We start from the raw sequence: 16,541 nt of genomic DNA, 5'->3' as shown, positions 1-16,541 counted from the left end.
ATTTAAAATCACTCGACCTAATCTAGCGTTCAAATGCCCGCCTACAACATGTAATATCTTAACTTTTTATGAGTATTATACCAGCATGAGCATTTTACCCAAGTGAAACTGTAACATCTGGGCGGGAAATCCTCGATTAAAGCGATAGTGATTATATTTTAGATAAAGTACGCAAACTTGAAGAAGATGGGAGGAGCTTTTTATTGTTTTCGCAAACTCTTTGTCACGTAAAGGATACAACAAGATGATCACTGAAGATTAGAATAAAAAGAGACAAAAAAGAAAAGGATAAAAACCTTTAAAAATAAGAGATATGAACTTTGACAGTTACATATTATGTTTACAAATCGGACATTATTAATGTCCTCACCATTTTTGCTCACACTTTCATCACACAGAGATAATCCTAATGCAGAAACTAGGTAGATACGTCATTTTCTTTTTAGGATCCCCAAAGAGTCTGAAAACCACGCTATCCCCCTTTAAGATGATGCCACACAACAAGATGCCACAAAACAAGTAAGCCTTTTCCGAGTGGGTATAACTACGTGATGCCTCCATCACTTGAAGCAGCAGATCAGTCGACATAGTTTTGATTGTTTCAGTAGGTACAGGATTCAATCGATGTGATCACTAATTGAATCTTAGTTGGATATCAATCGTATTTACTGACTGAAAAACTCGTAGATAGGTATGGATATAGCACACCAAGTAGGTACTTACCTACAAGTATTGTTTTTGTATATCTAAGGGTTTCTCAAATTGGACGTTGCATGTTGGTGCTGCAGCGTACGAATTAGTATTGTAGGTACAAACAAAGGGGGAAAGGGAAAATAACAAGGAATACAAAAGAAAAACTTAGTGCCCTTCTTCATTTTCCAAACCATCATGCGAGCTAATTCGGTGGAACACCTACACTTGAGAGTTGGGCTACAATGGTTCAAATCTTCGCAATTTTGACTACTTGTACTATAGTGGAAGTAGCCACTGAATATTTTTCGGCATTACGACTTTACGAAAACAATAAACTGAAAAGGAATGAACAGAATGAACTCTGCAGAGATAAACGGTCGATGATTTAACTAAAGTCCAACAGATGTCGCTTACACCAGTTAAAATTTAATTTAAAAAGATGAAAGGTTCTGTCATATTTACTGCCTTCCAAATTATTACACAAAATTATGATAGTAAAATCAAATATGTTAAATTAATTTAACATTTTGACTAATGATTTTAGTATAATCTGTTATTCACGATTAATAAATTGATATGGCAGCACATTTTTTAACTAATCTGTGCTGGCATCCCTGCCGGGTGTGTGAGCGACGAATTGTGTATCTGTAATTTACTTAATTTTAAGTGTAAACAATGAATTTTATAAATTGTTTAATCGTGCGACATTAAAAAATATATAATCTTAATGCCAATGTCGTAATTTAGGTGTTTTATACGCTTTTTATATTGATGTGAGGTTCTCGTGCTTTGTCTTCGTGTGTGACAATATAGTCAAAATGGCGCATCAACTGGCACCGTCTGTAAATTGTTCATTGGACGACATTGACCTCAGCGCTCTAAAGGTAAACTTTTAAAGTTAACTATTATTAAAAACAACAAATACTTTATACCTAGAACCCGGAGGCCCCCTAAACTTGCAGAAAAAAGTAATCAAAGGGCAATGATCTCACAGGGCGTGAATCATAAGTGAAGGTTTACTTGAAACGGCATAATAATCTTTTTATGCTATTTCATGTCATTTATGTATCATTTCAGGATCCTGCTGGTATATTTGAACTCATAGAAGTGGTCGGAAATGGCACCTATGGACAAGTATACAAGGTATGTATTATTTTATCAAAGACAGTTCATTAATAAGCTATACACACATAACTACGCCTATTAGTAATTAAATTGATTGCTTATATTGGACTTACTCATGTTCTACATACACTGTGGTAATACATGACGCAGGGTTACAAAAATTAACTTAATAGGCTCCAATGAAAGCATTACAATTAAAGAGTACTGTCTATTAATGTCAATGAACTTCATTAGTTCCCATCAATGGAGTCAAGATCCAGTAAATTAAAGTGAAGCATTTTTTGACTATTGTCTTCATCACATTTGTACTATTGTCTTTTTATCAATTACATTATATAAATTCCAAGTATATAAGAAAATGGATAATTAGTTTTCCAGAATTGAATGATAACCACTTGCCCGTATGTTGTAATGATAAAAGCCTGTCCAAGAAACATGACCTATAAAACAATCTGTAACAATCATTTTTAGGGTTCCGTAGCCAAAATGGCAAAAACGGAACCCTTATAGTTTCGTCATGTCCGTCTGTCCGTCTGTCCGTCTGTCCGTCTGTCCGTCTGTCACAGCCGATTTACTCGGAAACTATAAGTACTACAGTGATGAAATTTGATGGGAATATGTGTTGTATGAACCGCTACAAAAATATGACACTAAATAGTAAAAAAAAGAATTGGGGGTGGGGCCCCCCATACATGTAACTGAGGGATGAAATTTTTTTTTTCGATGTACATACCCGTGTGGGGTATCAATGGAAAGGTCTTTTAAAATGATATAAAGTTTTCTAAAAAACATTTTTCTTAAAGTGAACGGTTTTTGAGATATCAGCTCTCAAAGTCGTAAAAGTATGTCCCCTCTATTTTTATAACTACGGGTATAAAATTCTAAAAAAAATAGAGGTGATGCATGCTAATTAACTCTTTCAACGATTTTTGGTTTGATCAAAGTATCTCTTATAGTTTTTGAGATAGGTTGATTTAACTGTAATTTACGGAACCCTTCGTGCACGAGTCCGACTCGCACTTGGCCGGTTTTATTATTGTCTTATATTAAAAAAGTCAAGCAAAACAAAAAGTATCATTTTGGACAGATTTATTTTACTATTGCATATTAAAAACAGAGTCATTTCATCAAGGTAACAAACATGTTTTGAAATGCATTTGTGAACTCATTGGTCAATCAAATGAACAGTGGTACCAATTATTATTTTAACACAAACATGACAAACTGTTTTAGTATTTTTACTGCAACAATGTTTTGACTTGTATGATTGTACTTTCTTCATCAGACACAGGCATTTTCTAGTTTTGCACTGGCTGGTAAAAGTCCTCAACATTTGTAGGATCTTTAACTGTAATGAAATGAATAGTCATTGGAAACATTGAAGTTATTACAATAGTTATCCAGTCACAATTGTTGGTAGATAAGAAGGTTACTGCTCCCATTTGTGTACTCACAATTTTTTATACAGTACATATGTACTAAAGTGTAAACAATCTATGCTCATCATTTGTGTTTATATAGAAATGTGTTTAAACAGAGCACATCATGTTTTTAAAATTACATATGAAAGGAATGATGAGTGTTTTTCTCAAGGCTAGCTGTGTTAGCTGCATTATTGTTATCAAATATTATGCTTTAAGATGCAAAACCCAATCTGCCTGCACATTAAAAGTACAATGGTAGAAACAGACAAACAAATAAATAAATACCAAATAGTTTTAATAAAAATTGTCTCTTTGAAAGTTTGAAACCTGGGGACTGTGAAGAGTTTGCATTATTTAGCTTGAAGAAGTTAGTGTCCATAATGTGTGGGAACCTTTAATTTGATCTCTGTAATAGAATGAGAATACCTACACAAATGGATATAATAATAGGACTAAATATTAATATTGCACAGTTTTCATCAAGATACAGCTTTTAATAATTATTTTCTTGTTATACAATTATCGTCTTATTAGTACATTTTCATAAACGTTTTGATTTGATTTGATTTTGATTATAAATAAACTTAAATTTGTCTAAAATATAAAAGCAATATCAAAACAACAAAGTAGAACAATACAAGGTGTATATAATAAAGAGTATATCTATCTATCTACAAGCCACAATATAATAAATTGCATATTTTAGGGGCGCCACACCAAAACAGGGCAACTTGCTGCCATCAAAGTTATGGACGTCACACAAGATGAGGAGGAAGAGATAAAGCTTGAGATAAATGTGCTGAAAAAGTATTCTAATCATCGCAATATTGCCACATACTATGGTGCTTTTATCAAAAAGAGCCCGCCTGGAAAGGATGACCAACTGTGGTTGGTCATGGAGTACTGTGGTGCTGGTATGTCTTTCTTGTGTCAAAACTTGCACATTGTATAATGTTAATGATACAAAACAAATCTTTACTATGCTTTGTATTTTTAGGATCTGTGACTGACTTAGTGAAGTCCACTAAGGGGCAGTCATTAAAAGAAGAATGGATTTCATACATCTGTAGAGAAATCCTAAGAGGTCTCAGTTATTTACACTCCAATAAAGTTATTCACCGTGACATAAAGGGACAAAATGTCTTGCTTACAGACAATGCTGAAGTTAAACTTGGTATGTATATGAACAAACGTGACTACTATTTCTGATTTCATGTTCTATAACTAAAACTTACCTTAATTAGCTACATACCTATATTTAATTTCATAACTATTTATGTCATCAGTGGATTTTGGAGTGTCAGCACAACTGGATAGGACTATAGGAAGAAGAAACACTTTCATTGGTACTCCATACTGGATGGCACCCGAAGTTATCGCGTGCGATGAAAACCCCGATGCAACTTACGATAATCGTTCTGACCTTTGGTCGCTCGGAATAACTGCACTTGAAATGGCAGAAAGTCAACCGCCACTTTGTGATCTCCACCCTATGAGGGCTCTTTTCCTCATTCCAAGGTATAAATTCATTGTATACTGCCATAGCTGCATATTTACTTTCTAGACGGGATCTAATAACTTTTGTAATTATTGTAGAAACCCGCCGCCTCGTCTTAAGTCCAAGAAATGGGCTAAAAAGTTCCACAGTTTCATTGAAACTGTACTGGTGAAAGACTACCATCAACGGCCGTACACTGAACAGCTGTTGAAACATGCATTTATAAGGTAAATCATTATTAATAAGGACTTATCGTAACCGTAACTCCTAGATTTTTATAGACAATCAAAATAAATCGTGTATTTAAATTCTTTTTTTAGAGACCAACCCACAGAGAGACAGGTAAGAATACAACTGAAGGATCATATAGACCGATGTAAGAAACGGAAGCAGGACAACTCGGTGCGCGAGGACTACAAGTACTCTGGCTCGGAGGGAGAGGAAGAAGAGAACGCGGTCGCCGGCGAGCCCTCGTCCATCGTGCACAACGCGGCCGCGCACCAGGGCGGCGACACTCTGCGCAGGAACTTCCAACAAATCCAGGAAGGCCCAAGGTTAGTCATCGCTCTAGCTCAACTGGTTTAGCGTTTAAACTAATATATGATATTAAAATTCTGTAATAAACCAGACCTGCTGAAGCTCCGCAACCTCAGCCTCCACCGAAACGCAACAGCAAGCGAGAGGAACGCGAGGAGATTCCAGGTAATATAACATGCTAACCTTTTAATTTTTTTCAATAACTTTGTGATGTTGATTAACCCAGCTTTTGTTGACGCCACAGAGCCAGGTCCGCCGGCGAGGCCGACTATACCTCAAAGACTGATTGTTGTACCAGACCCACAGGCACAGCAGCCTAACAGATATAGGTAAATATTATTCATGTTTAATTTTGCCGTCTAGTTTTGTAACTACTAAACGACATTTGGGATATTTAACAATGATCGTGCTTAGCTTTTTGCTAATATAGAAGTGGAACTTGCAGGCCTCTTCCACCAACACCAAAGTCTTCGGGCTCATCGAACAGTTCAGGCTCTAACAACGGCACGCCGCCGGCCAGCGGCCCGCAGCCTCCGCAACGCGGCTCACATCACATGTTCAAACCTATGGTACGTTTTGCTATGCAAATTTTATTGGTACCAATCAGATTCTTGCTTCTCTACGGCTATGTGTGTACTTTTTGACAAGTTCACTATATCAGTCAGAGTTATTGAAAGCTAGAGGTGTTTATTTGTAATTATGTGTTTGTTGGCATTAGTCTGTATTTAGCAAACTTTGTGTCAGTTTCACTAATTCTGAATAGAACTTTTTAATATTATAAGGTTTTGTTTAAACTTATCCAGAGGTAGTGAAACTGTCCTGGGTAATGTCTCATTGCTACATTCTACTGAATATAACTACAACGTGGTTTATTCTGTTAAATTAGAAGTTGGCAGATTTCGTTATCACATGTATTTATTTGTTCCTTTAATTTTATTAGCTTTTTGTTTTTATTTTCATGTCACGCTGTTAACTTTCTTTGCACATCCGATTTAATCTGCAACTGCAGCTTCCACCGAGAAGGCCAGAGGTAGGTAGTACGAGTGGCGTTTATTATTATCATTTTTGTGTTGCTATACTGTTTGGGTCTGCGCCTAGATGTTTTTAATGTTTTTATTCAAATCTTCAGGATTTGGACAAGTTGGCTGCTCAGCTTAACGAACTTGGCGTCGTGTCTGGTAACGAGCCGCCGAACAGGCCACCTCGCGCTCCCACTAATGGTCAAGGTATTTTTTCACCATTTGAACACAAGTAGTGTGATTGCTTATTTGGTATTTTTAAAAATTTTATGTAATTTAGGACCACCAGTAGAGAGAAACCAACCAGAACCGGCGTTTGAGGACTCTGATAGCGATTCTGACGCCGAAGAGAGTGGTGGAAGGGTACGCAATGATGGCACCCTCCTGGCTAGCGACCCGCCCAAGCCACTGTAAGTAGGAGACAACTACAACCTTTATGACTCAAAGATCAGTACGAGCATTTAGTAGAATCTCTATTAGCCGAACATAGACTTAGTTTATTCGAATATTTGGCGATTATCCCTACGAATTTTTTGCTTGCCTACTGTGTAAATGTAACTAACCATTGAATTCTTTTATTTAATTTTTTATTTGCATTTATTTTTGTGGACCACATTTTGTTTGCCCCTCCCCTCCTGCGTCGTTGCGTTTGTCTGGCAGTCCCGAGTTCTGTTACAGGCCAGGTCTGAGCGCGGTGTCGGAGGACGGCGGCGGCGGCGCGGGCGGCGGCGCCCCCACGCGCCCGCTGCCGCCCACGCCCGACGACGACGACACGCACGCCGACCGCACGCTCGTCATGAAGAGGGTGAGTAGCCTACACTATTACACAACATCACACCAGCATAATAGACGAAACAGCCAACACAAAAAATACTCCATTCAATTCTATCATTGTTCTGCTGACATCACACAGTGTCACATGTAAACAAAGCTCAAGTCATGGCCCCTTCTCTGTGTACACATGAGCAAAATATTGCTTAAGATATCTAACGCATACAATAATATCGATTACTCTTGCTACATCTGTAACATATTAATTTATCACCACATTTGTTTTACGGATAAATATTTATCAGGTGCAATGAATTTATACTACTTACCTATAATAGAAATATCTTGTCATTATTGTTGTATTAATTGCATATTGTTTTATTTTACTTGTCATCGACATTTTCATTGCAACTGGGATTTATTTGTGTGGCATTTGTGATAAGTATTTTGTGTGTGGCTTATCAACGCTACAACTGACAGCGTGGGGGTTCCATGTAAAACCAATGCACTAATTTATATTTCGAATGGTTTTCACGCCAAAGTAAGATCAGTGAGCATTAATTATTGCTGTTACGTTATTTTTGTCACTTTGGTTTTTATCATTCATATGTACTTTTTGTATCGGGCATGTTTGACAAACATCAGAGAGAGAATACCGACAACGATAAAAGGCAGTCTGATGTTGATGAAGCAGTATTACTCAAGGATTGGGACTTCGCCCGATTTTTCCCTTCAAAGAATTCTGAGAAAGAAGAAAAGCATGACTCATCGAAAGATGCGGAACAAAAGCGAGCTCAGCTACAACGTCAGTCGCGATTAGAAATGGAAGATGCGTGGTCTAAATACAAAGCTATAGCTACTCCTCCTTCTCGACACAAGCAGCTTTTGCAGAAACCCGCCGACAAGTCCACGCAGGAAAAGTTAGCTGATATTCTGAAATACAAGAAAGAGCCTGATTCCGAAGTCAACTCTCCCAACCGATTCTTCCGCGGCTTCAGAAGAGAAAATTCCGATCTCTTTCCACTGCCTAGTACACGTCACTCCGCTATATACTTTCCAAAAAATGAAAGCCAAGTAGGAGTCAATAAACAACTTCGATCAAGTGGAATCTTTAACAATTCTCGCAAACAAGTTATAAAACCTTCAGCTGGAGAGCCCATATTAACAGACTTCATAAAAACGAATGATAGTTTAAAGATGGCTCAAGCCGAGGGTAGAAAAAGTGAAAAGAAAAGAACTCCCGATCGAAAAATTGCAGCCAGCAACCCTATCGATGCCCTCAAAAATGTTGCTGCCCTTATCCGACAAGATAGCGAGAGCAACGGACCGAGTCGGCAGAGCAGCGTGAACAGTGACTCGCCAGCAACGAGCATTTGCTTCACGAGTAGCGCCTCATTCGAAAAAGCCGGCACGCCCGACCTAACCGCAAATACACATGAGAAATCAAATATAGATCATGTGAACGAAGACAACGTGGTGAAGCCACGCAGAGAAAAGACTGAATCGGATATAGTATTCCGGAGAAACTCTCAATATAACCGGCATACAGAACTTATGTCAAGTTGTGGGCAGGAAGCGGTACTCGCTCAGGATCAGGTAAATTGCTCCCAGCTCAGGATAGTTTGATTAATAATATTATATACTTACATTTGGTATGTGGGTTTGGTTTTCTAACATGGTTTTCACTAACTACATAATATATCATATGTATGGACGCTTTTATAAAGGATCTGTCTGTTTTGTATTTAGTTTGTAGTGGTTTTGGTTCCTATAACAATAATAATTACCTAAATGTATGGGAATGGTATTCAGCTCTTGTTTGTTATACTTATACTAAAATGACCCACTTTGTCTATGTATCACTTAAGGAAAACATTGGTTTTAGATATTGCTCACACGTCTTACATTTTGGCGTGATAATTCTTTTCTTTATTAGAATTATACTAGTATTAGTTGAGTTGCTATTTGGGAAGACAAAAGGTACAAATAGGTAGTGAGTAAGAATTTAACAAAGTAGAAAAAATATGACGTTAGTTTTAACAACCTCTTAACAGCTTCATCACCTAACATGTGTATTAATGCAACCCATTATTAATTCTCTAACTAACCCGTTCATTGAATTCATTGTCTAAACGCGAATACCGTCTTCCTGCCACGAAATCAACAACTGCAAAATATATGCGATACGTACTTATGCCATCCACACTTGAAAATTAACCATTTAGGAATGCTGCCTAACGACATATCACAGAAGCTGGCAAGAAACAATCATCAATTTGTGAATGTGTTTTACTACTTGCATGTTGGCTGCCGTTGTATGTCGAGCTCTGTTATTGTCCAATATATTAATATTGCTATACATTATATTAAACGTTTGTCTAAGTTTGGAGTTAAGTTACACGTAACATAGGTTTATTAGTATGATTTTTGTGTAAAATACTTTGTAAAACTTGTGTTATTTGGATATTATTACACTTAATTGACTAAATGATTTTTGGAATGCTGTTCTTTGGTATTTAAAGTATCTGCAACTCATAAGAATTATGGAATTGTTACACTTGACTTTTGGCTTATTATTACAAAAAAAAATAGGCTTCATATAGGAATAACCATTGATTAAAATAATAATTAAAAGTTGTGAACTTCCAGAATATTATAAAATATTGTATTGGATGTAGGGTCGATCAAGCGGCACCAACGAAGGAAGTGGATCTCGCACTAGCTCCGTACTACCCGATCTGCTGAGCCAAGCTGGACAGCCGACCACTCCTCCACGACATGACAAGTCCACGAGCGAAGAGGTATGTTTATATGCTTTTACATGTCAACCCAAATGTCCTATCGAATCATACGCAAGTAACTGTTGGGAAACAATTTAATTTCTTAAATTTTATATAACATCATACGCATACTCGAACTATAATACATAATAAAAACGTACTTATTAGAGCAATCCTAGGATGAATTTTGACAAGACTAAAGTGAGCTTGATTCCAGAGCAAAAGCGTTGGTACGTTCAAAACCTGTGTAGCTTTTATTCTCTTTGGAATCTTGATCACTATAATTGTCATGATATTCCCTGGTTTGCATTTAGTTACACTGGTTGCTATTGTCATCAAACATACCAGTAAAATCGTATGTGTTGTCTTTTATGTTGATTTTGTTATTGAGTGGCATTTCACCGTACACAGCTTCGAGGGTTATTTTAACGGGATCTCTAGTAACATGCCATGATTTGTATTCATAATTAAATATAACGACGGTGCTTCCAACGCTAGCTGCTTCATAATATATTCATCTATGCAAAATGTATTCACATACTTTTAATTTGCAATGTAACCGTAACCATTATTGCAAAGTCAGATAAACCAACGAAATATTCAACGAAACCGTGTTTAATGTATAACCCGTGAGGTTGTCACATATGATGGAGTGTCAAGCTATTCGTTGGAAGCTCCTGTTCCGGATCATGACTGTGTGGTGTCTCAAGCTTTTGGTTTATCGTATTAATGTGATAATGGTTGTCAATCATGCAAACTTCCTGGAGCCACTGCGCGACCGGTTTGCAGACACCTGTTAACACTGCGTAAGTACGAAACGAATTGATGCAAGAGGAAATGCTTAAGGTTCTCATAGATTGTTGTTTGTTGAAAGTTAGATCTGTATTTCACTTCTTCCTTATATTTATGCATTTTCTAGATATGCTTTCATTATGTTCGAATTGTTTTGTTGATCATCGAATGCAGATCGATACATTATTAATAGCTTTCAAGGTAGTCCAGTTAATATAAGGGCTGCTTAATAACAGTTGTAACTACGGCAGAGGTATTACGGGTGATTAATGAATTGCTAATATACATAGCTCATATACGGCTGCAGTTTATACAATAAAAACTGTGTTACGTTATCAACAGAAAAACTTGTTTAGTAAACATAAAAAAACGCAGTTGATGAAAGTACTAAAAATAATTGATTTTATGTTTTGAATAAGTCAAAGTCAGAGTTCATAATCAAGTCTTCATCGAATGCATACTTATCTACCAGCATACATTGCGAGTTCATGCCTGCTGCAATATCATGTCCATTATCACATTTTTTTAGTCATGAATAGTAGATAATAGCCATCAAGCTAATAACTTTCCAACTGTATTTGAAATGATAACTAATCAATGGGAGATGGACTTATTTGACTAACCATCACTTATTTAATGTACACGGTTAATGCTGCGGCTGAATGTGCTGCATATTTATTTGATTGATATATTCCTTATATCATATAAGTGCTTATAATAATATTCTGTGTTTTCTCTGTTCCAGTATAGGCAAGCCATTGCCGGAGGCACGCCTCTGTCCCATCACCATCACCATCCTCCCCCATCCTCAGTTCAATCGACGCCGTCCAAATCGTTCGTGGTTGGCGCGGCTTCCCCACATCCCTTACAGCAATCCCCTTCGAACTCGTCTGTGGGATCCCAACAACAGTTCCTTCCCTTGCAACAGAAGCAGCGTTCGTTCCTCACGTTCGGGTTCGGCGCGGGCTCCACTGGCAGCGGAGGCACCGGCGGCTCCGGCGGCAATGCTTCGCGACGTGAGAGCCACGTCAACGTCAATGTCACTCCGACAGGCCATGACCTCTCTTCCGATACCCCCGAAATCCGGAAATATAAGAAGAGGTTTAACTCGGAGATACTCTGCGCAGCATTGTGGGGTAAGCAAATATATGTATACGCCTGATAAATCGTCGAGTTTTCCTATATATTAATTTAGGTTATTACTAAATTAAATTCTAATGTTACAGGAGTCAATTTACTTATTGGCACCGAGAATGGTTTAATGCTTTTGGACCGATCAGGTCAAGGAAAAGTTTACCAATTGATCTCACGACGCCGCTTCCAACAAATGGAAGTGTTAGAAGGACAAAATATACTTGTGACTGTATCTGGAAAGAAGAATCGTGTGCGTGTATACTATCTCAGCTGGCTCAAGTCCAAAATTCTGCGCACCGACGGCCTTAGTGACGTAAGATTCGATTTTTATTTATTGCAAAAGAATAACAAATAAGTTAAGCAACCAATTTTTAACCAAAACTAACAAATAACAATATAAAAATAATATATATAAAGATATATACAAAAATCAAACTCCCTGTAAGTCTTTTTAAAGAACATTAAAAATAAAGTCCAACGTACATATGTTTAATAACAAATAGGTATGTAATTTTACAGCAAGCCGAAAGGAGGAATGGCTGGATAAACGTCGGTGAACTTCAAGGCGCAGTACATTTCCGCATCGTCAAATACGAAAGAATCAAGTTTCTTGTTATTGCTTTGAAAGACTCCATCGAGATTTACGCGTGGGCGCCCAAACCATATCACAAATTCATGGCCTTTAAGAACTTTGGGGAACTGCAACATAGGTATGATTTTTTTACTAATGACACCTGCCATACCATAGTTGACAATGTTTATTAATAACACAGGTCAACAGCATTTTTGGTGCAAAGGTGAAATATACAATTTCTTGTAGGATATTAGATACGTAATCGAAGTCCAGAACATAGAGTTGCACTAGCACGTAGGGATTTAGAGATATACCCCTCCTAAAGTACCAAAAACGCGATTTTAACGATATTTGACGATTTTTTTGAAGTACAGCAAAATAGTTTTTTTTGTTTCTATCTATAGCATTATATAGTACCACTCTTCCCGATTGAAATTCATTTTTATTTCCAACGTTAAGAGTTTAAATTTTCATGAAATATGTATACAGCTACGATAGTTCGATCTTCCCTATATTTCATTTGGCCTGTTAGTATGAAAAAACTCCACTTTAGTTATAAAATGGTATATATCGGGAAATAAAACTCGCAAAAATATAAATTAAAATGGGGTTAATGCGGGGAAAGTAGTACTATATGATGCTTTAGTTAGAAATTCCTATAAAATTCTGCTGTCCCCAAAAAATGACATCAAATTTCATAAAAAAACGCGTTTTTGGTACTTTAGGAGGGGTATATCTCTAAATCCCTGCGTGCTAGTGCAACTTTATGTTCTGGACTTCGATTACGTATCTAATATCCTACAAGAAATTGTATATTTCACCTTTGCACCAAAAAAAAAATTATAATTTGTTGACCAGTGTAATACCTGGCAGTGTAAGCATTATAGAGTCGGTCAACTTTTTTTTTGCTGGAAAATCTTAGGATTAAAATAAATAAAATTGTAGTTTCTGATTTAGGTTTTTTAGTTATTTTTTGTATTTTTATGGTTGTATAAATTTGTGTAATGAATTCTTCGGTTTTATTTTTCTTGTTTCATAAAACGCATACAGTAGCATGAAATTATCAAACTATAAATATTGATAGCTTATTTTTTATTTCCAGGCCTCTTTTAGTTGATTTGACTATAGAAGACAGCACAAGACTGAAAGTAATTTACGGATCAGCAGATGGTTTTCATGCTGTGGACTTGGATACTGCCACAGTTTACGATATATATATTCCAAAGCATGTAAGTAACCATGTAAGTAAATAAACAAGTATGTATTAGAATAAAGGTCCCACTTTAAACATAATCAGTCTTACTTATAAACTAATAAGTTATACTTAAGGGGTGTTTAAGAAAAAATCTTACTTATAAATGTGGCTGAACTAAATCATTTTCTTAGCAATGTCTTAAATGAGCTGTCAAATTAAGTAGCCTCACACCCTTGTTTAACCCACTAATTAGCAAAATGGCTGGATTCTTATCAGCTGATTTTTCATTTCCGGTTTATTGACAGCTCAACTTTTTAATTTTATATTTTACGGATGCCATTGTTGCCACTACACAACGTTTTCATGACAAATATTTTTTTAAGCTACCAACATTCCGGTAGTGTTGAGAAATTAGTATGTTTTTATGTCATTATCTGTTCATTACTTAAGACATGCTTAAGCAACGTTTATAGGTCAAAATAATTTAATCACTACTTAAAGCTTTAAGTAGTAATTAGTTAAAACAATGACCAGAAGATGATTTGTTGATTTTTATAAGTAAGGCTGAATCTGTTTCATATTCAATGTTTACAGACACAAGGAGCTATCGTCCCACACTGCATTGTACCGCTTCCTAACTCAAATGGAGTTCAGTTGTTATTATGCTACGATAACGAAGGAGTTTACGTGAACACATATGGACGAGTAAGCAAGAACATTGTTCTCCAGGTTTGTATTTTCACCTCATTACTAACCCCAAAACAGGTATATTAATAAAATTTAATTGATGTATATTGGTCTTCTTTCAGTGGGGTGAAATGCCAACATCAGTAGCCTACATCGGCACAGGACAGATAATGGGATGGGGCAATAAAGCGATTGAAATTCGTTCAGTTGAAACCGGTCATCTCGACGGCGTTTTTATGCACAAGAAAGCACAACGACTCAAATTCTTATGTGAGCGCAATGATAAAGTGTTCTTCTCATCCGCCAAGGGTGGTTCCTCTTGTCAGATATACTTCATGACGCTCAACAAGCCCGGCATGGCCAACTGGTAGTGCAGGGGCGCGGCAGGCGTCGCGCGCGCCGCTCATCTGTGATTGTAACCGCACGGCGTCCCTTACTAAGTGCATGCCCGTACTGTACAAGATAATGCCAGTAGATTAGTCAATATAACAAAATCATGTGCTTTGGCCACTCGAAATTCAAAGACTTGTGATAGTGACAGAAATTAGTATATGTGCTCAAAAGACAATCCACAAAATAATTTACATTCAAGTATTCGAGGACCTTCTTAGTAAATGTGGCATTTTGTACTGATGAATGATAATTTTCATTACAAGCTATTAAGGAATATTATATTATTAAGCAATAACCTTTAGAATAAATGTTTTGATATTGACAATTATGCATAAGTAAGTTAATGTGCTTAGGTTTTATTATTATGTTGCAATTGATAATTTCTTAAAGAAAATGTAATTGAAATCAACTATTAATTCATATATGCCATATTGTTTATAATGTTAAGATAGTTGGGTGATGATATTATTAATTGGTTACATAATTATTTTTATGATACATATTAACAAAGTAAAATGCCATGTCTGACAGGTTATAATTAATTATAACAATCATTCAACAAAAACAATTAGAGTTAATGTAAAATTATATATCAATTTACATATTATGTAAGGTTTGTTCACTTAACAAATTGGCATTTAGTCAAGTCACTTTGTATCATAATTATCACACCAAACTACATTTTTTATTAATGGATAAATCCTAAAAATTTGGTAATATTTATTATTTATTTGTTATGTACTATATTATTTACATGTATAAAGATATAACTGTGCATATTGAAAGTATATATTTGATGACTTTTATTTCAAATACCTTAGCCCAATAAAACTTAAAAAATATTTGTCCTTTTATTGAAAAACACCCTTGTCTAACTAATGTAAGGATATTTTGTGAATTAGAATACCCCTAATATATTCAACAAGAAGGGCACAAAAAGATGACATTGGTTTTTAGGGTTCCGTACCCAAAGGGTAAAACGGGACCGTATTGTTTCGCTCATCTGTCTGTCACCAGGCTATATCTCATGAACTGTGATAGAGAGTTGGATTTTTCACAGATTGTGTATTTCTAGGGGCTGTTTTCTGGGGGCTCTCATACAACGAACGTGATTTTTTTGCTCATTTTCTAAATAATATGGTACGGAACCCTTCGTGCGCGATTCTATGTTTTTAAAAGTAAGTAAAGATCTGAATATGATGAAGTCTGGATTTTCAAAAATAATACTTTACATGCTCTTGAAACATTTGTTATACACAATTAAATATTTTAATTATGAACTGCTGAAATTGCTGTCTCTCACCAGGCTCTATCATCCAATAAGCAGTCTCAAGAGACTACACTTTACAGATATACTTTAGGGGCTCATATGCACAACGTTTAATTAGATAAGAGAAATGAACCCTACCTGCATGAGTTGAACTTGCCCTTGGCTGGTTATTTTTTTATATTAATCACTCTCTGCAGTTCTACACTACAGCAATATCCCTAACTACATTTTACCCACCCCAAAAACTTATTTAACTTAAAAATTGCTGTAGCTCCGCATAAGACTGATAAGTTTAGCCTTGTTTCTATAAAAAAATACTACCTATGTGTTAGTAAATTGTACTTTTAACCCTTATGCTCCTGCTCCACCTGCGTTAGCGTTAACGTTAATGTCAATGGCCAACTACACGTTACTTATTGAATTAAAAATGCGTGTTGGCTACACTTACGCAAAGAGTTAATCCCTCATGAAGTAACGCGTTAACACACATTAAAGAGGTTAAACTCAGACACACAAAATAATTCTAAAAACTAAAGCTTTCTCATTTGACCATTCCATTATCGTGCTCGTAAAATGCAGTTACAACTTAAACAAAGTATCTACACTCGTCCTTGCATGCGTGCAATGAGATGGCATTAATGTAGCTAAC

The 16,541-nt window shown here is 36.2% G+C and overlaps 1 protein-coding gene across 10 annotated transcripts; it reads left to right on the top strand.

Moving 5' to 3' along the window:
- The first annotated feature begins 1,268 nt into the window (after positions 1-1,268).
- Positions 1,269-15,414, top strand: LOC110370954 (serine/threonine-protein kinase mig-15). 10 transcript variants are annotated; one of them, XM_064034913.1, is made up of 22 exons: positions 1,269-1,577; positions 1,771-1,836; positions 3,949-4,156; positions 4,240-4,416; positions 4,529-4,760; positions 4,839-4,967; positions 5,061-5,294; positions 5,369-5,442; positions 5,522-5,606; positions 5,723-5,846; positions 6,287-6,307; positions 6,407-6,503; positions 6,577-6,706; positions 6,975-7,101; positions 7,713-8,663; positions 9,746-9,868; positions 11,385-11,775; positions 11,866-12,086; positions 12,293-12,483; positions 13,450-13,588; positions 14,137-14,273; positions 14,342-15,414. In XM_064034913.1, exons 1-22 carry the CDS (start codon positions 1,512-1,514, stop codon positions 14,598-14,600), a joined length of 4,182 nt encoding a protein of 1,393 aa, XP_063890983.1. In that variant the 5' UTR covers positions 1,269-1,511; the 3' UTR covers positions 14,601-15,414. The 10 variants fall into 10 exon arrangements, with proteins under 10 accessions (XP_063890983.1, XP_063890985.1, XP_063890982.1 ...); XM_064034915.1 differs by having other exon boundaries at positions 6,957-7,101; positions 11,568-11,775; XM_064034912.1 differs by having other exon boundaries at positions 6,957-7,101; positions 13,450-13,576.
- Positions 15,415-16,541: the final 1,127 nt, after the last annotated feature.

This window comes from Helicoverpa armigera, chromosome 5 (genome assembly GCF_030705265.1).
Source record: "Helicoverpa armigera isolate CAAS_96S chromosome 5, ASM3070526v1, whole genome shotgun sequence".
NCBI classification, from domain to species: Eukaryota; Metazoa; Arthropoda; class Insecta; order Lepidoptera; family Noctuidae; genus Helicoverpa; species Helicoverpa armigera.
Note: the sequence above shows the minus strand (reverse complement) of the source record. Positions and strands in the feature narration are given on the sequence as shown.